Genomic DNA, 21275 nt, shown 5'->3' with positions numbered 1-21275 from the left:
AATAATTAATATATATATATATATATATATATATATATATATTCAATTTGGACTTGTAAATATTTTATTTTGTATTAAAATCCAAAGTTATAATTATATTGTTATAGTTTTTCAAATTCGAAGTTAACAATTTACTTTGTAAATATTTTTTGTATTCAGTTTGCATCTAGCCTTTAATCTTATTAGTTTGGCATAATGAACGTTGATATTTTAAAAAAAATATTTTGTACTCGTGTGAATTTTACTGTGTTTTCGAAAACTTCTAGTCACTTGACATTATTTAAGTTTAGTTTATCGCACAAGTAAGTGAAAAAAATATTTGATCGCCTTTTCAAATACCATATAGTTGTAAAAAAATGAAAAAATCGAAATAACCAAAAGAATCGACTAAAATCGAAATTGAAAAAACCGACTTTGTATGTTTTGATTTGGTTTTTAGATTTGATAAATCGACATAATTGATTTATATTTTTTTTAATAAAAAATCAAACCGAACCGACCTATGTACACTCTTAGTTCTAAGAAGGTGAATAGAAAACATATAGAAAATTTTTAGTTATATTATATAAAATATAAAACATATATATATTTAGAAAATTTTAAATTATTAATATTAAAATTTTTCTTCAAAAATAATGTCTAAAACATAGTATACTCATATATAGCAAGTACCAAATATGAAGAATGTTATCATAAAGAAAAAAAAGAAATATAATATTAATCATGAAAAGACTTATACTTGGAAGAAATTGTAGCTAATCCTAGCTATTATTAAATTGAAGATTTAATAAGACATAAAATTGAAAATCATAATTTTTAGTGCATGGGAAACCTAAAATCTTCTTGTTTAAGGACAAAATAATCTTGAGCACCCTCTTTAATTGCAACTTTCTCCCTCAATGCCACATTCACATTCAACCCTCTTTATTTTTACAAGTCTTAAGACTTGTGTTGGTGATATTGAAAATAAAAAAAAAATATAAGATGTGCATTTTCTTTTATTTATTTATTAGCTTGATTTACTTTAATTTGTCAAATTTAGTAATACGTAAAATTTGATTTTTGATTTCTTATTAAAATCATATTATTTTGCATTAGTCATTATGTAATACGTTGAGATTTGAATCTAATATTTTTATCAATGTATAGTTTTACCCTTAATCATTGGAATAATATGCCAAAGTGCACCAAAATTCACTCTGGAGCTTTCAAAAATAATACTATCACCTTTAGTGATTATTTTATTATATAGAATTTTGATGATTATAAGCCATAAATGATTCTGATTCAAAATGAATGAAAATAACGAGAAGCTCAAACCTATCCACAATTAATTATCGTAAAAGTTGTATAAAAAATTACTAATATCTCCTTTATGGACGAGATTTTAAAGGCATTGGACTAAAAGAGAAATATTTAATTATTCAACAAAATTAAATAAAAGAAAATAATATATAGTATAAAATATTTTTACAAATGATTTTGCTGGAACGAGTCCAATCTTATATAAATAAAATTTGACCAATCAAAATAAATTTATTTAATAAATAAACAAATCAGGCAAAAGGATTAGTTTTGTTACCCATAAATTAAGGCCTTATGGATAGCCGATTTCGGAGGCTGAATTGGACTCTCAGTTGAATATTTTATTTTTTTTAACTAGAAGTGATTTAAAATAAAATAGATGAGAAAACAGTTTATACTCGGTCAATAACTTTATTTTAAAAAGCAATAATTATTATTTGACCAGGGTAAATTCTTTCGGGGAAAATCAAACATTTTTTTTTAAGCTTATGAAAAAAATCTACTACTCACACTTATTTCTCTCAAAAATTTGGGTAAAATTTATTATACAAAAAATAATGTTAAATTCTACGTGAAGATTTTGTAACACGGCAAGTGAAAAATAACCATCTAAGAAAATCAGAACAGTGTTACATCGAAATTAAAGTTTTTTTCTCGTTCAACATTCAAAAAAAGAATAAAGTTATCTTAATATTTTTCCCAATTCTTTAATAAGAATTGCAACACATAAATTGGAGAAGAAAATCTTATTCCTCCTCGTGAACATATATAAGACGACCACAAATCTTCATATTTTTTTTGGGATCTTTATTTTCTTTTTGAAAATTGTTGTGATGAGAGTAAAACGTTTGTTTCAAAATTAACGCCGAAGTCATGCAATACCTCAAACATGGCTTCAATCAGAATAGATCTTAAGCGGAGCCTCATGCACCAGCATTTTTGGCAATGGCTTTCTCAGCAATAAGTTGAAAAGCATTCTCAGTAAACTGTAAATTGACTAAACAGCACTGAGCTAAAAGCTTACAGTAGCCAAGTTTTGTATTTGATTATGGGACAATCGAAGGGCAGGGCTCATAAAATTCAAAACTTGAGAAGTAAGGGAATATCGATGGCCTTTGTTGAACAGAGAGCGAACGGACGGACTCTTTACGCACTGAGACTTTCCTTGAAAGAATTTTGAGTTCAGTGGAAAAAAAAAAAAAAAGATTACTACTGAAAACAGACATTTGAATTATAAACGGCAAGTTCAACAGTACTTGTGATCTAGACTATGAATGCAAAGAAGCTGAAAGGATGGAGGGTTATTTGTAGAAGTTTGATTATGTAATTGTTGGCATGCGGCAGCAGCTCCAATTCTTGAGGGAGAAAGATGATTTTACTAATGTCAACACCGAAAAAGGGATTAAAGAAAATGCAAATATTGGAAGAGGCTAACATACTGCTCTTTCCTTCTCTTCTTAATTTCAGCTAAGAGTTCCATGCTAGCACCACAGGAAAAGAAAATCTCTAAGAGTGAGGAAACAGATAGAGAAAGCAATATCAAACAAATGCTCTCTGATGCATTTAAGCTTTTGAAATTTCATGAGAATCACTAGATCTACAAAAGAAAACTATGGTCAAGTCATCACAAATTTCAATAGTGATGATGTAACTGTTGCATCAGTTAGGCCACCAATTCTCATGTTAGCTTGGACAGGTGCTCCGGATCCAATTGAAGCTATCACTAACCTAAATGTGTTTCATGAAATTAATTGAGTATGACAAGATAACCTTTCATCAATTGTATTCTCTAAGCCACAAAAGCCCCACCACAGATACAAAGGATATCTTTAGCTATCTGCAAATTAGTCTATCAAGTGTTGTTTCTTGTTAGTGGGAGACATCTGATTTTTCTTGGCCAAACAATCTTTCCCAGTAGAGATTGTATTTCACCCCCCAACTTCATCAAATAGACTCTAAAAAGCACGAAACTGTTTTTACCTGCAACTTTTAAAAAGGATAAAAGAGGCTAAAATAGATTCAGTATACCAGAATAGTGTCGCCACGTGGATGCTTCCGTGCTCTATTATCAGGTACACTTACAATCTGAAGAAGAAATAAAGATAAACTCAGCAAAAGTGAGATTATTGATTTCGAAAAATGCTTCAAAAGAGAATATATTTGAAGTCAAGGAACTACGTATGAATTTGTAAACATGTGTACAAGAGTGATAGGCAATTTTGGAACGAACAGATGAATACACTAGAAAGGAAATGGTGCATCCCTGAATCCCTCAAAGCGCTAATGTTATATTGGAACAGATGAGGCTTCCACAAAGCTGCAAAGCCCCTCTACTACTCCATACCATAACCAAAGTGGTGACCAAAACATGCATTAGACAACTTTCTTCAATAAAGAAAAGACATCGTAGAATCTTGGTAAAAATCACATATATAGACATTGTAAATTCTCAAACATATGAAATCACTAAAGCAAAAGAATATAAATTACAATCACGCGAAACATCAAGAATTCAAATTCTCTATCATAAAACCCTAAATAACCTAAGATGCAAGAGTTTCTTTGATTTCCCTGAAAATCTTGAAATCATAATACGAATATCCATTGAAAAACGAGAGGGAGGAAGCTTACTTAAATGCAGAGAGAAGAGAGTTTCTTTCACTTGACCGAAAATCTTGAAATCACAATATGAATGAGACACAGAGAGAGAGATTAGTTCAGTATGTTCAAGTAAACCACCCATGAGAATGTAATTACTATTAGAAACCTCAAAGGCACTGCATAATGTACCCATCCAAAACAAAAAAAAGAAAGGTAAAGTTATCTAAAGCATTAAACTAAATCTTTTAAGTTTCTTGAAATTTTTATTTAACATAAGTACTAGAAGGATCGAAAATCAAAAAAATTAGAATCCTATGATCAGAAAGATAACAAGAAGATCTAGAATTTATAAACAGAAAAAAGAGTAATAAACCTACTAATGCCTGAAGAGAGTAACTTGAATAAAGAAGCAAAGTAGCCAATTCCAAGCTGATATCATCCAAACCTACGAACCCAACTACACTCCCATTAGCCATTACTGAATCAGAGAGAAACTGAATCAATGGCGTTTATATAATTAAAGAGCATCTTGAAGTTGACGCGTTTCTTTAATTCCTTTATACTTCTGTCTACTTGATCAATTTTGATGAGAAAACATTGATGTTCATGATAATAATCTTTGCTGAAAAATCAGCAACTGATAAGTACTAGAATGATCGAAAATCAAGAAATTAGAGGAAGAAGCCAAAATCTTGAACAGAGTAAACCGCAAAAGCGAAACAATATCAATTTACACAGTTGAATTCAAATCAAGAAGCTAAATTCTCCAACATAAAATCCTGAAAAAAAATAAGAAAGCCTACTTTAAGACGAATGCCAGCGATTTCGAACGAATTTGAGGCTTTTGGAATTGATGATTTTCAAATAAATATTTTTAATGGTCAAACAAGTCCTCAATAGTAAGTAGTATACAAATTCAATTAAACTCAATAAATTTTATTTAAACTATATAATTAAATTAATATAGAAATTTCCCCCAAAAGCCCCCACCCCACCCCCCACCTCCACCTCCACAACTAACAAATTACTGTTAAAACTAGTTTAAAAAGTTGGGAAAAACCATCAGCCAATATGTTGTACTTTTTGTGGTCCTATTATAAGCTCACAAGCCAAATAAAGTTCCCAAACCAAGAGTCAATAAAGTAGAAATTTGCCTTCATGAATCTTCTAAGTTCCTTTTCTTATGTCATTTTTATTAGGCTTAAGTTATCGATCACTCCTCAAAATTGTCCGCATAATTTACTTAAACATTTTAATTAAAATTTGTACCTATTGAATATTTAAATTATTTAAAACATGTACCTATTAGACACAAAATGCTGATATGACAAAAAATGTGTATTGCACTTTTATGAAGTGCGTGAAAAGACGTAAAATAGTATTTTTTTTTAATTATTTTTTTATATTTTTTCTTCTTTTATTGACACTTGACATTATAATTAACTTAAATAATATTTTTCTTCTTTTATTTACACTTTTTTCAAAAAAGAAAAACACCCCACTCCCTACCTATAATCTTCTTCATAATTTAGTTTATAAACTTTCTTCATTTTAGCTCCAATATTGTTTTTTTCTTTTTTTTTATATACAAAAAATTTACATCTTTTAAATATGAAGATAAATGAAAATCAACTATGAAGATTTTGATTTGAAAGAAAGTCTTCGTATGATTTACTTCAAATCTCATAAAAATAAGAATCAAATATGAAGAAGATGAAAGAAGATAAATGATTTTTACGTATAAAAAAAGTTAGCCGATATTTATTTATCACAATTTCGAACAAAGATTTTTACTCAAATTCATATGTGTTCATTAAATTTATCAAAAATGATATCATTTTGAAAGAAATAATTTTGGAGCTATCAATGTCATCGATGTAGAGTTGAATAACCGCCAACAATATTTTCTTTCTTCTTCACTCTTAGTATGATATATATATATATATATATTGTTATTTATTTTTTTTTTTAAAAAATTAATCTTGAAGTTATTGGAAAAGAATAATATTTTGTAATTTGAGAAAGAATATGTTATGGGGAAGAAGATGAAGATGAAGATGAAAGGGGGTTGGGGTGGGGTGAGGTAAGGTAGGGTAGAATAGGTTGACAATTTCATTTTTTTTTTAAAAAAAATTAGATATTAAATGTGTTTTTTTTTTATAATTTTCGAGGCTCAACGCCAAATGTTATTTTTTAATTAGTCATTTTGCCACGTCATCGCAAGTGTATCACACACTCTTCACATTTTTTGAGTTATCAAAAAATGTCTAATAGGAACGGTTTTTGTATAGGTAGAAGTGTTCAATTGGTACTAGTCTTAGTTGAGATGTCTAAGTGAATTATGCAGACAACTTTAAGTGGCCGCTGATGACTTAAGTCTTCTTATTATAAATAGTTAGTTTATAATGTTAAACATTTTATAGAGTTAAACATAAATGATAATATTTTTTTTAATTTAATTTTATGAGTTATTAGCCTTAAGAATATATATTTGATTAATATAAAATAACTAAGTTAATAATTTATGTTCATTGATCAAAATAAATTAAGTCATAATTATTGATTAAAAAGTTAACTTAAAAAAATTAAATAAAAATAAAAATAAACTTATTTAATTTATTAATGGGCATGAAAAAAAAGTTTGGTGACATATAAATAGTAACTTAGGTAGTAAAAAGTTTGAGTTTGAAACTATTATACACATTTTAGCATTTGGACTATCCCACTGAGAGAATTCAAAACAAAATCTCTTCAGTAGAGACTTTTGTCTCTTTTTTTTTTCCACCTCCATTTGATTAGCTCACATTTCAAAAGTAAGTCAAAAGTACAAAATGCTAATTTTGGGATAAAAGTTGAAAGGTAAAAAGATAATAGACTACTACCAGTTTCTTCTTTTTTTTTTTTTACTGCACCAGAAAGTAGGGAAGCATTAACACTATCATTTTGATAAACATAATAATTTCGAGATAAAATGTGAAATTAATCTCATTTCTTGTTTGAGCTGATGTATTAAATAATTTTAGAATTATTTTATTTCATCATGAATATCAAATAAAATAATCTCAAATTTTATATGATACATCCATCTTGCTTACTAAACGATCCAAAAATACTTTCTTCGTTCATTTTTACTTGTCACAGTTTGACTTAACACACTTATTAAAAAAATAATTATTGATATAGCTGTTTATTTATTTTTATCAAATTATTTCTATTAAATGATGCTTGAAAAGTTATTTAAAAAATAAATATTTAATATTGAGATAAAATATTAAAAAATTATGTATTATTTTTTTTAATATATCAAAAATAACAAATAAAAATAAAAATTTATTTTAAATATAATGGACAAATAAAAATGAATGAATCGGTATAAAACTTACAGCTCTGCATTGACCACTGAGGATACACTATCTTTATTATAAGTGTTGGTAGTACAAAATTTAATTTGAGTTAATTGTAATAGGAACTTCATACACTTGGCCCCGCCCAATTATTATTACTCCTATATTACACAGGCTTTATTATAATTTATGTCTCATTATATGCATTAACAATTACAACTACAAATTAAAGGAGTTTACTGTGCATTTTCTTTAATTGTTTTCAATTTTCCATGAAAACTCACTTTACTTTTCCATATAATAATGCTGCCAGCTCATATACTTTGGACAACTTTTTAAGTATATAGATCAAGTTTGAATATTTAACAAAATTAGAGGTGAGTCTCTCTCCAAGATCCAAAAATTAAAGTTGACAAACTAAAGTTATAGTCTAACATATACTATATGAAAATTCAAAAAATATAGAGCATGTGGATCTAGGTAACTAAAAATAAATAAATAAAGTTACAATTATATTACCAATATAAACATCACACCTAAAAAGTACTCTCTCTAGGACTCTATTTCAATTTAATTAGGTGTGTTTTTATTATCGAAATTCAAATAATATAAATTTTTGTCAAAATTTAATAATAAAAAAGTTTTCGCACCCCTTTTGTAAGAAAAAAATAATTTTACTTTCACTCATTTTTTATCATGACTCCAAATTTATAAAAAATAATTGTTCAATAATAAAAAGTACCACATAAATTAGAACGAACGAGGTATATCAATAGTAGATTGATATTAGGTAGTGTAATACTAACTATACTAATTGTAATGTTGTTTAATTTAGGAAGGAAGAGGGTCAAATGATTCAACCCATAAGAGGTTAAAAAGTGCTGCCCCATTGGCCCCTTCTTTTGAAAAGTGTTCATTTTGCACATTCTCTACTTCCTCCCTCCTCACTCTTCTTCTCTGTGTCACTCTGTACAAAGTGAGGGGGCCTCTGCTATGGCCATTTTCACTCATCTCCCCTTTATCATGCACTCCCTTTAACCTTCACTATAAACCAAGACAAATCCTTTTTCTTCTGATCTTGATTTCTTCTTCTTTCATGGCTGCTTATCTACTTCTGTTTCTTGTTTTTCTTTCCACATTATGCTCTGCTCAGAGAAACCCACAAACCCTTTTGGAAGTTCAAGCGCTTACGTCTTTTAAACTCAGTATTCATGATCCACTTGGTGCACTCACCGACTGGGATTCATCTTCCTCTTTTGCTCCCTGTGATTGGCGCGGTGTTTTCTGCATCAATGGACGGGTCGGTGAACTTCGTCTACCTCATTTGCAACTTAGTGGACCACTCACTACACAAATTGGCAACCTGCGCATGCTGCGCAAGTTAAGCCTCCGGTCCAACTTCTTTAATGGCACTGTTCCAGCTTCATTATCCAAATGTACCCTTTTGCATTCTGTTTTTTTACAGGGTAATGCATTTTCCGGTAATCTTCCGCCGGAAATATTCAACCTTACTGATTTACAAATCTTTGAAGTTGCTGGAAATCAGTTGTCTGGTGAAATCCCCGGAGAGCTTCCTCAGAGTCTACGATACTTTGATCTTTCGTCTAACTTGTTTTCAGGAGACATTCCGAGTAAATTTTCTGACCGGTCTCAGTTACTTCTGATTAATCTTTCTTATAATCGCTTTTCCGGCGAAATTCCGGCGAGTCTCGGCCGGCTTCAGCAGCTTCAGTACCTTTGGCTTGCGTACAACAACTTGGTTGGAACTTTGCCCTCTGCAATTGCTAACTGTTCATCGTTGGTTCATTTGAGTGCTGAAGGAAATGCTATAGGGGGTCTTATTCCGGCGGCGATTGCTGCTTTACCGAAGCTTCAGGTGATATCTTTATCAAACAATAATCTCTCTGGTTCCTTACCAGCTTCATTGTTCTGCAATGTTTCCATTTATCCTCCCTCCCTTAGGGTTGTTCAGTTGGGTTTCAATGCATTCACGAATATAGTGAAGCAAGAGTCGTCTAAATGTTTTACTTCTTTGCAAATTTTGGATCTTCAACACAACCAAATACATGGTGAATTTCCTTTGATTTTGACGAACAATTCTGCATTGACGTCGCTGGATGTGTCATGGAATTTGTTCACTGGAAAAATCCCAAGTGCCATCGGGAACTTGTGGAGATTGGAGGAACTGAGAATGACAAATAACTCATTTGAAGGTGCTCTTCCGTTTGAGATTACAAACTGCAGTGACTTGAAAGTTCTTGATCTTGAAGGGAATCGAATGTCGGGGGAACTTCCACTGTTTTTAGGTGATCTTAGAAGCTTGAAGACATTGTCACTGGGAAGAAATCAGTTTTCGGGTTCCATTCCTTCTAGTTTTAGAAATTTGAGTAATCTCCAAAATCTGAACTTGGAAGGAAATGGTCTCAACGGAAGCTTGCCCGAGGAGGTAATGGGTTTGAGCAATTTAAGTACACTGAATCTCAGTGGAAACAAGTTTTCTGGCAGTATGCCAGTTGATATTGGGAATCTTCAGCAGCTCTCTGTTCTGAATTTGAGTAAAAATGGCTTTTCAGGCACTATTCCTTCTAGCATTGGGACTTTGTATAAGCTAATGGTTGTTGATTTGAGTGGACAGAATTTCTCAGGTGAAATACCATTTGATCTTGCTGGTTTGCCTAATCTACAGTGTATAGCTTTGCAAGAAAACAACTTGTCTGGTAATGTTCCTGAAGGTTTCAGTAGCTTATTAGGCATGCAATATTTGAATCTTTCTTCCAATTCCTTTTCTGGCCATATACCATCTACATTTGGGTTCTTGACTTCATTAGTTGTACTTTCTTTGTCTAACAACCGCATAAATGGTTCGATTCCTCCCGACTTGGGCAACTGCTCTGCTCTGGAGGATTTGAATCTTCACTCAAATTCATTGAGTGGCCAAATACCTGCTGACCTCGGACGTCTTTCCCACTTGAGTGTGCTAGATTTGGGTAGAAACAACTTAACTGGTGAAGTCCCGGTAGATATTTCCAATTGTTCATCCTTGACATCACTCGTGCTCAACTTGAACCATCTGTCAGGGAACATACCAGAGTCACTATCAAGGTTATCAAACCTAACTGTCCTTGACCTCTCTACTAACAACTTCACTGGAGAAATCCCAGCTAATCTTACCATGCTCTCTAGCTTGGTGAGTTTCAATGTGTCAAACAATAATTTGGGCGGCCAGATTCCGGAGATGTTGGGCTCCCATTTTAACAACTCATTGGATTATGCTGGCAACCAAGGTTTGTGTGGGGAGCCATTGGAAAGAAGATGTGAGACATCTGGTGATGGTGGGAATAAATTGATTATGTTCATTGCTGTGGCTGCCAGTGGAGCGCTTCTCCTTTTATCATGCTGCTGCTTATATACTTACAACTTCTTGAGGTGGCGCAGGAAGCTCAAAGAGAAAGCAGCTGGAGAAAAGAAGCATAGTCCTGCAAGGGCTAGTTCAAGGACCAGTGGTGGTCGTGGCAGTGGCGAGAATGGTGGACCCAAACTTGTTATGTTCAATAACAAAATCACACTTGCTGAAACAATTGAAGCAACTAGAGAATTTGACGAGGAACATGTGCTAAGTAGAACACATTATGGAGTGGTATACAAGGCCTGTTACAATGATGGAATGGTGCTCTCAATCCGTAGACTTTCAAATGGATCGCTAGGTGAGAACATGTTTAGAAAAGAGGCAGAATCACTTGGCAGGGTGAAGCACAGGAACCTCACAGTTCTACGTGGGTACTATGCTGGCCCGCCTAACCTCAGACTACTTGTCCATGATTACATGCCTAACGGGAACCTTGCAACACTGCTCCAAGAAGCATCCCACCAAGATGGTCATGTCCTCAACTGGCCAATGCGCCACCTCATTGCACTTGGCATTGCTCGTGGCCTGGCTTTCCTTCACTCATCCTCAATGGTCCACGGAGATGTTAAGCCGCAGAATGTCCTATTCGATGCAGACTTTGAAGCCCATCTTTCAGAATTTGGCCTAAGCAAGCTTGTAGTATCCAGACCAACCGAGCCCTCCACATCAACTTCAGTTGGTACACTAGGGTATATATCTCCAGAAGTAGCATTAACCGGAGAAACCACAAGAGAATCAGATGCTTACAGCTTTGGCATTGTGTTGCTTGAACTACTAACAGGAAAAAGACCCTTAACGTTCACACAAGATGAGGACATAGTGAAATGGGTGAAGAGGCAATTGCAAAGAGGGCAAATTTCGGAACTATTAGAGCCAGGATTGCTCGAACTGGACCCTGAATCATCAGAATGGGAAGAGTTCTTGCTAGGAATTAAAGTAGGGTTGCTATGCACAGCACCTGACCCACTTGATCGTCCCACCATGGCGGACATTGTGTTCATGCTCGAAGGCTGTCGTGTGGGACCTGATATCGCATCTTCAGCTGATCCCACATGCCAACCTTCACCCGCCTGAATCCCCCGAGATATGATTCTAATTATTTTTCCTTTTTTATTATTAGCTCTGTATAAGTTATGAGAAGTAAATTTGCAGTGCAATGTAACGCAACAACAGTAGCTAGCTAGCAACTTAGTCCTTCAATTTCATGCATATTTTTGGTAAAAGAGAAACAATATTTCTCTTGTTTTATCCTATTATTATTAATCAAACACCTCACTCCCGGGATTTCTCTCTTTTGGCGTGGGGGACCAAAATGTAGTTCTTCTATCAATAAGTCAAAGAAAGCTAAAAAAGAAGTGTGTTTGTTGAGTTAATTGATTTGGACTGTTGTGCAAGTTGAATAAGGTAATATGTGCCCACAACCAACAACAACAAAAAAAAGAAACCAGGAAATACCTGTCTGCTTCTATCACGTGACTACCTAATACTTAAAAGGTATATCTTGGGTTACTGAAAATGTAGCCGTTGAATACTACTACTGTCTAATTTGCTCGGACTATTTACTCGCACATGCGATATGAGTGTGGAATCCAGGACTTAATCAATAGATAAATTTCGAACAAATTCAATGATTTCTATAATTAAAATGTCTGAAGAAAATAGAATATCTTGTATATAATAAATTTCCATCTAACTCATTTTATCTCCTTTTCTCCGAAAGTTTTCCATATAATATGGAGTATCAAAATTTAGGTTTTATAACTATTTTCCAAAAAAATAAGAACAGGTACTACTTCCAAGACTTACCTAAAATTGTGTGCATTTTATTTGACTCATTTTTCTCTCCAGTTGCATTAATGAAGTTTGAATACTACTACGACATAGGTACCTACCTACCATTTGGATGATGAGGGATCAAAAGGGCAAGGGATCTGGGATTTTGTGGGGGTGATGGATCCTTTTGGCTATGGCCAGGCTGAAAGAGACTAAAGGAAGAAAATGATTGACATGGTGACCCACTAATCAATTCATTTCCAACATTTTGTGGGGTGTTTTGTTTTTAATGCCTTTCCGAATAACATAAACAAGTTTTTCATCAGCAAGTTCATCATCTATAATATGAATTTGCAACTAAGGGGTAAATGTTGATGTCCTTTACCCCCACAAGACTATGGTAGAGGTGGACATAAAAATGATTCTCGATAAATCATATTAAAATAAAGTAGCATGCTTGTGTCCGCGCGGCACGAGGTTGAGATCTGTGTTAATTATATTGTTAGCACTAAATCAGCTGCAGTGACCGTTAAGGCATCATTTTTTTTTTTAATTGTATTAATTTTCTGATACAGAAGAGAGCTACAGCACTAGCTTTTTCAATGCTGGGAGTGCTACATATTGCAATAATGTTTATAATTACATGTTTTGGCTGATTGATCCAAACTTGTCGACATTCTGAATTTTAACATTGGGTTAAAAACTCAACCAGCGACAAAAAAGATGTCAAGTAATTTCCTTTTAAACATCTGCTTAAGCTTTGATGAGCCAAGTTAGCTGATGCCTGTGGAAAGATAGATGAGGAAGTCTTCGTTAATCCTCTTACGAGGTGATTAACAAATTTGTATCTGGCAGGCCTGTTTTCCCCGGTGTAAGTGCAATAAAATAAGGCACTCTATTATGTTGTTTACTGAAATGCAAGTAGCAATTCACCCCAAATATTTCTAACAGGCCTATTGAGAACATATCCCTCGGTTAAGTTCCATCAAAGCAGCTATATGCAAAATTAACAAAATGAAGATGCCTCATGTCAATCATACACGTGCAAACATGCATCTTTACACTCAGAGCTCCACAAGTGAACCAAAATATAACTCATGCAATGCAGCAGATTTCATTAAATTATGAAGCTTAACGTGTCGCAAAGATAATGTTAACACTGTGCTTAGCAGGTAGAGAAAATGTTTTCCAAGGAAGCAAAATAACATAAAAGCAATCCCAACTCGAGCTGTACAACGTCTATTCTAATGCTCTTCCTGTTTTCCATCGCAGACCCACTTCACTACATCAAAACTCTGTAGGCAATATTTAAAGATTCTTTCACTTGCACAGCTCATTCTGCCATTCTTTTTATAGGTAAAAGTCAAATTCATACACAAGAAAAGCAAAAAAGCATTGTGCTGCTCAGGCAGTTATAGCAATGATCAAGGTGGATTTCATATATTCAGGTGTATCAATACATTCCACCAATAATAATACAATCGTATCAGCATTCAAGCAACAAGATGCGACTCATTATTGGAAAATACAGTAAAGGTAAAACTGAGAGAACATTCTCTTGGTCACACATACAGGGAAAAGGCAGTTCCCAAATCTACAAACACCGGGGGAACACACAATGTGTGAAGGAAAAGGAAAAGGAGAAGAGAAGATGCACCTAACAACTAGCATCGGTTATCAAGCTGCAAGCACAATGATGAAAAAGATTCCATCATAAACCTGAAAATACATTATTTTCTTCTATTCTGCTCTAGATTGGCCAGCACGGGAAGAAAGGATGATGCCGACAATCAGTCCATACAAAGCCAACGCCTCAGCAAAAATAAGAATCAAGATCATACCAACAAAGAGTTTTGGTTGTTGTGCATTTGCTCTGTGCGAAATTAAAATAAGTTAGTTTATAAGACTTGGAGACATTAAATATTGCATATGAGAAAGCTTAAGAAAGATACAACTACTTTAAATCATCACTTCAGATCAAGCGATGACAGGTACGAGATCTAACAATCATATAAAAAGTCCTCCCCGGCTAAGAACATTAATTATAGCAGCAATAGTGGAAATTACAAACAAAGAAGCATTTTGTTTTACAATGATACTAAACTGTTTACAGTCGATGCTTTTCACCTTCCTAAACATTTCTGAATGACAATAATAGTTTGCTATGCCAAAACAGATTTCATGATGACAACATATTTATGTTGTAAACTAATTTCATGATAAGTGTCAGATATATACCTTGATTTCACATCAAAAAACAAATACTACAGCTTTTATTTCCTGATAAAAATAGTATCTACTAATTCTAGAAAAAGTGGAAACAAAATCATTTGCAATTCCTTAATGGAAAGAGATCAGCATGTGTGGGGAAAATGGAGTGATATCTTACTAAAGGAACTGCTAACAGTAAATTAGGTTTTGTTATTCCGATAAATATTTCCTATGAAGGCAATAAAAGGGTCCTCCACTTCATATAAGTTAACGGCCTGCTTTTTGGTCTGCTACAATGTGATCTTAGAATCAATTTTATCTCAAATAGGCAGTACATTTATGCTAGTTTTAGGATTTCACACTTCAAAACATCCAAGTTATAGGGTTAATCCTTCTGATGTCACTGCCGCAGAAATTAGTATTAGGTTGCAAAATTATAGATCAAATTTATTCAGTGAAGTCAAAACCACTTACCAAGAAAAGAAGAAAAAAAATCAGAGAACACAAAATTCTTTACTTGAAATGGAAGTTCCAACTAAATTCATTGGTGCAACAATGTGTAAAGTAGAACGATTATTATTGACTGCATTCAGTATTTTTAATAGCAATTAGCAAAAAACCGACGCGACTTAGGAGGCTTTAAGCGAGACACGAGACGAAAGAAGGAGAAGGGAAGCGTTTACTTCTTAGAAGTAAAACACATGATTTATTCTACAAATACAAATAATTACCTAACATGTGAGGTCCTTATTTGAGAGATAATAGTAGAGTATGGCTATTCCATACGGATACAAAATAAGCAAAAAAATTGATGTTTTCCGGTTGCACCATCTTGAAGTAAAAAGTTGACTCATAAATAGATACAGCTTTCGCACAACAAAGTCACTCCTTTTGAAATGCTAAAAAAATCTGTTTCTGTTCTTACAACAAAGTCACTAACTCAACAAGCACGGGGAAGAATCAGATATATTCAAAGTCCAGACCTTCCTATGAAAACCAAGCACTTTAAGAAGCAATAGCACAAAGAGAATCTAATGCAAAAGGTAGAGCGCCTTGACAAACATCCCTAAACAGTCAATTTACTACACAGTCAAATAAGATGACATTCATGTAAGTTCAAAAATTCTTAGATGACATTGGAGGTAACAATTATTTCATTTAAGAAAAGATCCAAATCACTTCACGTCATTCAGGTAATATGTTCTATATCAAAGAAGCAGGAGAATGAAAATATACCTAACACCAGCATCACCAACAATTCCAATAGCCATTCCAGCGGAAAGGCCAGCGAGACCACAAGCCAAACCGGAAGAAAGGTGGGCATATCCATCAAAAAGGTAATACGATTTGGTCTTGGGGTTAATCCCGGTACTGATAATGACTGCAATAATCAATCCATAAATACCTAACACACCAGCCATAACAACCGGCACAATTGACTTCATCACAAGCTCTGGCCTCATTACTCCCATGGACGCCACTCCCACACCGCTCTTCGCCGTTCCATAAGCAGCTCCCATACCTACAACGAATCCATTACTTCCTATTCGTTGAATCGGAATAATATACGAATTTAGTTATGAAACTTACATGAGAAAACGAGCGCTGCAGCGGCGCCGAGGAAACCGAAGAAAGGCGCAGTTTCATCGCCACTGAAAGTTGACGCCATTGTTCACTCTCACACAGATTTCAGCGGTAACCGATCGGAATTTGGAAGAACAACTTTCTGATTGGCGAGAGAGAATTATTGTATTTGGATTGTCTGGTTCTTTGTAGTCGCTCTCGATCACACGTTCTAATTTCTCAATTCACTGGACACGTCGTGCTGGCAACTTCTTGGAAGTTTCCGTATTATGGGCTTTATGTACATGGGCCAGAACTATTAATTTGACTTTAATTGGACCGTGGGCTGAAATTTGGGCCTTGTTCTTCTGGGCTAAACCTCTTGTTTATAGCAGCTTGGGCTGTTAGTGGAATAAGCTTGTGAATAGTAGGCGAATTGTAAACAAAATACAGTTCTATATGTTATTTTTTTAAGGGAAAATTACGCGACTAAGCAAACTTATACTATTTAATTATTCATCATACTATAGTTTGCTATAATTATCACTCGCCACTAATATTATACATTAATTACGTGGACTGACTTTGAGTTTGTATAATTAGTCACGTTTGTGTATGTATAATTCGCTAGGATATTCAAATACATATGTATAATATACAATTATTTAACCTACATACATATACAATTCACCTCTCTTCCACTCTCTTCCCTCTCTCGCTCGCCTCTCTCCTCCCTCTCCCAATCTCGCTTGCCATATATACAAATGCATATGTATAATATATAATTATATACATGTACAATCCACCTCTCTATCACTCTCTGCCCTCTCTTGTTCACCTCTCTCCTCCGTCTCTCGATCTCACCTCTCTCCTCCCTCTCCGAGACTCGCTCGCCTCTCTCCTCCCTCTTCCATTCTCTCTTTCCATATATACAAATACATATGTATAATATATAATTATTTAACCAATGTACATATACAATTCACCTTTCTCCCACTCTTTTTCCCCTCTCTCTCGCAGTCTCGCTCGCCTCTCTCCTCCATATAATATGTAGTTAGAAATTGTAATTATCAAACTATAGCTATGACGAGTAATTAATTATTTTTAAGTAGCTATATGTGAGAGTTTCCCTTTTTTTAATAATTGAAACGTTTAAATTAGAAAAAAAAACTAATCAGTTGGCAATGGGTACTGAAGACAGAGCGAACTAAAAGTGATAGAGAGAGAGAAAAATGAACGTAAATAATCATTTAATTCGATAAAAGAATATGAAATTAACATAACATAACAATAAAGAAGATCGAAAGCTATCGTGAGGAAGACAAATGAATACTAATCTCTTTCCTAAAATTTATGACCTACAAATTAAGTTATACGCACTATCAGTATAATGACTTGCTCACATTATCAAGATAGACATTCAATAGATATTTACAAACAAACTTTGTTATATATAATGTTGATGTGAATATTAAAAAATGAGACAGGTTATCCGCTATAACAAAGCAGTATATAATTAGCATTCATTGGTGGTAAAATAATTAGTAGCGAGGAATGCATTGGTTGAAAAAACAATAGAAAACTAATCATCAACATAATTTAAAGTTATACGCTCTTTTATATACGTGATTAAAACTATAATCGAGTGATAAACACTACATGGTTTAGTTTTAGTTTTTATCATTTTTGTAAATTATTATATACGTACATTACCACAATATATAGTTGGGCTTTTGAATAGAAAGAATTGAAGTTAGTGAATTAGACACTCGAGAGAATTTGAAACCTTTGCTTGACATGCAAAACAACATTGCATTGCAGTAATTAATAAGTGGTGGATAAAAAAGGCATGCATATATCCCACTTAATTATTTTTATCACTTTTCATCATTAATGTATTTATTACAAAAGCTCCACCCGCACGGCCAATATGAAAAGCTTCAATATTACTCACATTTTAATAACACCAAAGATTAATTGTAACAACCTGCACTTGAAGGTAATTGATGAATATTCTCATGCAACTTATATAAGACAACATACAAAATACAAAAAAGTAGTTTAAAAATAGTGATAAGAATTTATAATAATAACAAGCTGAAATTATGAATTCTAAAGTCAAAAAATAAATATTTTTAAACGATAATAACTAAGTTTGAAAATTAATATCTATATCAATGAATTTATTAACATAAATATATTATTTAAATAAAATCTATTGAATTCGATCGAATCCACTCGTGTGATCAGTGACCTGTTTGACATAATAGCAGAAGTATACAGAAGAAGCATCACACCCACGTTCAACTGATATCATGAAGTGCTTCTCAAGCCATTTTGGGCTGATAAAATAAGGATATCTCAAAAGGACATTAATTCAGCATCGATAACAAATAATTTAATCATAAATTGCACAGTGGCATACACAAAAATATATGCAAGTAGTATGTATCGGACAATCGGATTATTATATACACACAACATTAGGTCATGGTTTTTTTTTTTATTTTTTTTTTTCTTATAATCATGTACATATATAGACATTTAATTAAATTCCACGAAGTAATGTCAGATGACAATCTCGCTGTCTCCGTCGCTATTCTCGAATTTCAATTTGTTAAAGAAACTAAATTAGCGTTGGTGCAAGTAGAATATAAAAAAAAAGCGAAATTGAAGCCAATAACAATAAATTTATAGTCAATGTTAAGATTTTTTATTTATAAACTCTGAATCGCAATACTATTTTTATTTATTGGGTTTAGGGTTTGAATCAAAGCTATAAACGGGCTCCGCCTCTAAAACAAGAAGTGACTATTACATTTTCTTTTAATTTAATAAAGTTGTTTTCGTTTCAATTTTTTGTAACTAAAATTTCAATTATAATCCTATTGAAAAATCTGATTTCGTTGATATTAATTGAAGTTAGGTTTTCAAAAAATGGTCCATGAAAATGCCAGCCAAATGGTTCAAAAAAATAAATCATGGGTAATAATACTAAAGATAACTTATCTAGCAACCTATATATACTTGGCAAGTGTAAGTAAGATAGATTAAGATAGAAAGCTAAGTAACCAAAAAAGAATCACAACTTTTGACAAAAAAAAAAAAAGAAGAAGAGGAGAGAATAAAACATGGATTTGTTGAAGGTGCAAAAAGAGAAACGTATCTACAAACCAAAAAAACAAATAAAGTAGTAATAGTAATAAAGAAAAAGAGAGAAACACATTTCTGTCTGATCAATGCAAGCAAAAGGAAAAAAAAATAGATGTAATTAGTCAATTGGGAAGTTGCTATCATTGAGAAACAATCATTTTTTGGTTTTGGTTTTTGGTTTTTTGGACCCCCCACTTAAATCTTGAAAGAAATTTTCATTAACACGGGGCAGTGTTCGAGCCATATAACCATACTGTAATCAACAATGCCATTTTATCATTATATTATGGCCAAATACATAAGCAGATCACTAAATTTGTTGGGTTTTTTTCCTCAGTTACGTCATTTTTCTATTGAATTATTAAATCACCCACAATTTGTTCCTTTTAAACAAACACAGTTATTTGATGTGGAAGCAGATTTGTGAGGAGGATTGATAGAGGACACATTTGTTGTTTCAGAGCTCATTAGTCCAATTGATAGTGAAAATGTTTGAGAATAATTGTGTTTTACTTGAGTCATTTGAACACATTAGAAAACAAATGAGACTAACACGGTTTGTCTCCATTCCTTCAATCAAAATCATTACAATTCGAACAAAATTGTAGGCATTTACAATATAAAACCCGATCAAAATCAACCAACGGTGTTTTTAAAGCAACAAATTATGGTTGGTTCAATAATTCAATAGGGCAATGACGTATTTGAGGTACCTGAGGGAAAAAACCCAACAATTTTAAAAATTTATTTATGTATTTGGCCTTATATTATTTATGGAGAATAACAGACGAATTTATGATTTAAACTTTATAAATTTTAAATTAATTAAAATATAATTTATTGCATTTGATATAAATTATTTATATATATATATTACATAGATTTTTAACACGCTATCTAAATTAAAATTATTAAATTCAAGCGAATCCTTAACTATGGAAGGAAGAAAAAAATAGCTCTCATGTGATCGTCAATGGTTTCTTTCAATTCTATCTCATTCAAAATTGGCCCAATCACCAACACTTTGTGTCAGGACATTTCCCCTCGAAAAGAAAAAAATTAAAAATTACCATGTTTATTCTTTGAATATTTCTTTTTTTATAGTAATAAATAAAAAATATCACCCCCACAAGTTTTCCAAATTGACAATATATATATTGTTCCATCAAAATAGGTAATATGGAACATTCCTTCTTGAAAGTGACAAGTGACAAAATCCAATTTTTTTTAAAGGTTTTATCAAAATTTCCCTTTCTACTACTAGGTTGTACCTAGCTAGCTATATAATAATCACATTAGATTAGAATTAAAAAAATAAAGGGAAAAAAATAATTAAAATTTAAACAACCTCCATTTCTTTTTACAGAACAGGATTTACATCTTGTACGAAAGTTAATAGTATACCATTTCAACAATATCATACGTAAGGTAAAAATTTTTGTACATGTTTTCTTCACTAATTGGCTATTTACCAAGGAAGTTTGGCTTGTGGTTCTATATACAGTGATGATATACACATGACAACATCTATATGGTTATCAATCAATCAGTCACTAACAGTAACTTGGTAACTTTTAAATAATATTATGGTCCATTAATTAGGCACAGGATTTGTCCACTTTAATTTTTAACATGATGGTCAATCATCAACATCTCATTTCTAGAGGAGGCAAGTAACTCCAAAATATAAATTCAATATAGTACTATTTTATATCAAATTTAATCCAGTGATGCTAAAAAGACTACTCTCTAACAATTACTACTAATTATAAGGTGGTAAAAAGTGCTTAAATATTTAATTATGAGTTTTATGGTAAGATGTTATAATCGCGAAAAGTGATATGTAACAATTATTTTGTAAAATGACATATGTAGTATTGCTACCTAGAAGAGTTATGTAATCATAATGCATATGCTTC

The 21275-nt window shown here is 32.5% G+C and overlaps 2 protein-coding genes and 1 long non-coding RNA gene across 3 annotated transcripts; 1 reads left to right on the top strand and 2 right to left on the bottom strand.

The window, feature by feature from the left end:
* The first annotated feature begins 984 nt into the window (after nucleotides 1-984).
* On the top strand, nucleotides 985-12025 carry LOC107008688 (probable LRR receptor-like serine/threonine-protein kinase At4g36180). Its single transcript, XM_015207824.2, has 2 exons — nucleotides 985-1041; nucleotides 8086-12025. Exons 1-2 carry the CDS (start codon nucleotides 985-987, stop codon nucleotides 11728-11730), a joined length of 3702 nt encoding a protein of 1233 aa, XP_015063310.2. The 3' UTR covers nucleotides 11731-12025.
* On the bottom strand, nucleotides 2845-4803 carry LOC107008689. Its single transcript, XR_001455284.2, has 2 exons — nucleotides 4284-4803; nucleotides 2845-3390 (listed from the first exon to the last, which is right to left on the bottom strand). It is a non-coding gene; the product is annotated as an uncharacterized LOC107008689 (long non-coding RNA).
* A 1816-nt stretch (nucleotides 12026-13841) lies between the features above and the next one.
* On the bottom strand, nucleotides 13842-16459 carry LOC107011532 (V-type proton ATPase subunit c2). The gene is made up of 3 exons (XM_015211067.2): nucleotides 16231-16459; nucleotides 15877-16162; nucleotides 13842-14302 (listed from the first exon to the last, which is right to left on the bottom strand). The coding sequence occupies exons 1-3, from the start codon at nucleotides 16307-16309 to the stop codon at nucleotides 14170-14172; spliced, it is 498 nt and encodes a 165-aa protein (XP_015066553.1). The 5' UTR covers nucleotides 16310-16459; the 3' UTR covers nucleotides 13842-14169.
* Between the last annotated feature and the right edge of the window lie 4816 nt (nucleotides 16460-21275).

Source organism: Solanum pennellii, chromosome 2 (genome assembly GCF_001406875.1).
Source record: "Solanum pennellii chromosome 2, SPENNV200".
Classification (NCBI taxonomy): Eukaryota; Viridiplantae; Streptophyta; class Magnoliopsida; order Solanales; family Solanaceae; genus Solanum; species Solanum pennellii.
The sequence above is the reverse complement of the archived record's forward strand: the minus strand, read 5'-3'. Positions and strand labels throughout refer to the sequence as shown.

Excerpts from the sequence above, each read along its gene's own strand:
- LOC107011532 (XM_015211067.2), bottom strand. The coding sequence starts at position 16,309 with ATGGCGTCAACTTTCAGTGGCGATGAAACTGCGCCTTTCTTCGGTTTC. Across the intron at positions 16,163-16,230 it reads TGCAGCGCTCGTTTTCTCAT|GTATGGGAGCTGCTTATGGA; the intron begins GTAAGTTTCATA and ends GATTCGTTGTAG. Across the intron at positions 14,303-15,876 it reads GTTGGTGATGCTGGTGTTAG|AGCAAATGCACAACAACCAA; the intron begins GTATATTTTCAT and ends AATTTCGCACAG.
- LOC107008688 (XM_015207824.2), top strand. The coding sequence starts at position 985 with ATGTGCATTTTCTTTTATTTATTTATTAGCTTGATTTACTTTAATTTG. Across the intron at positions 1,042-8,085 it reads ACTTTAATTTGTCAAATTTA|GAAGGAAGAGGGTCAAATGA; the intron begins GTAATACGTAAA and ends TGTTTAATTTAG.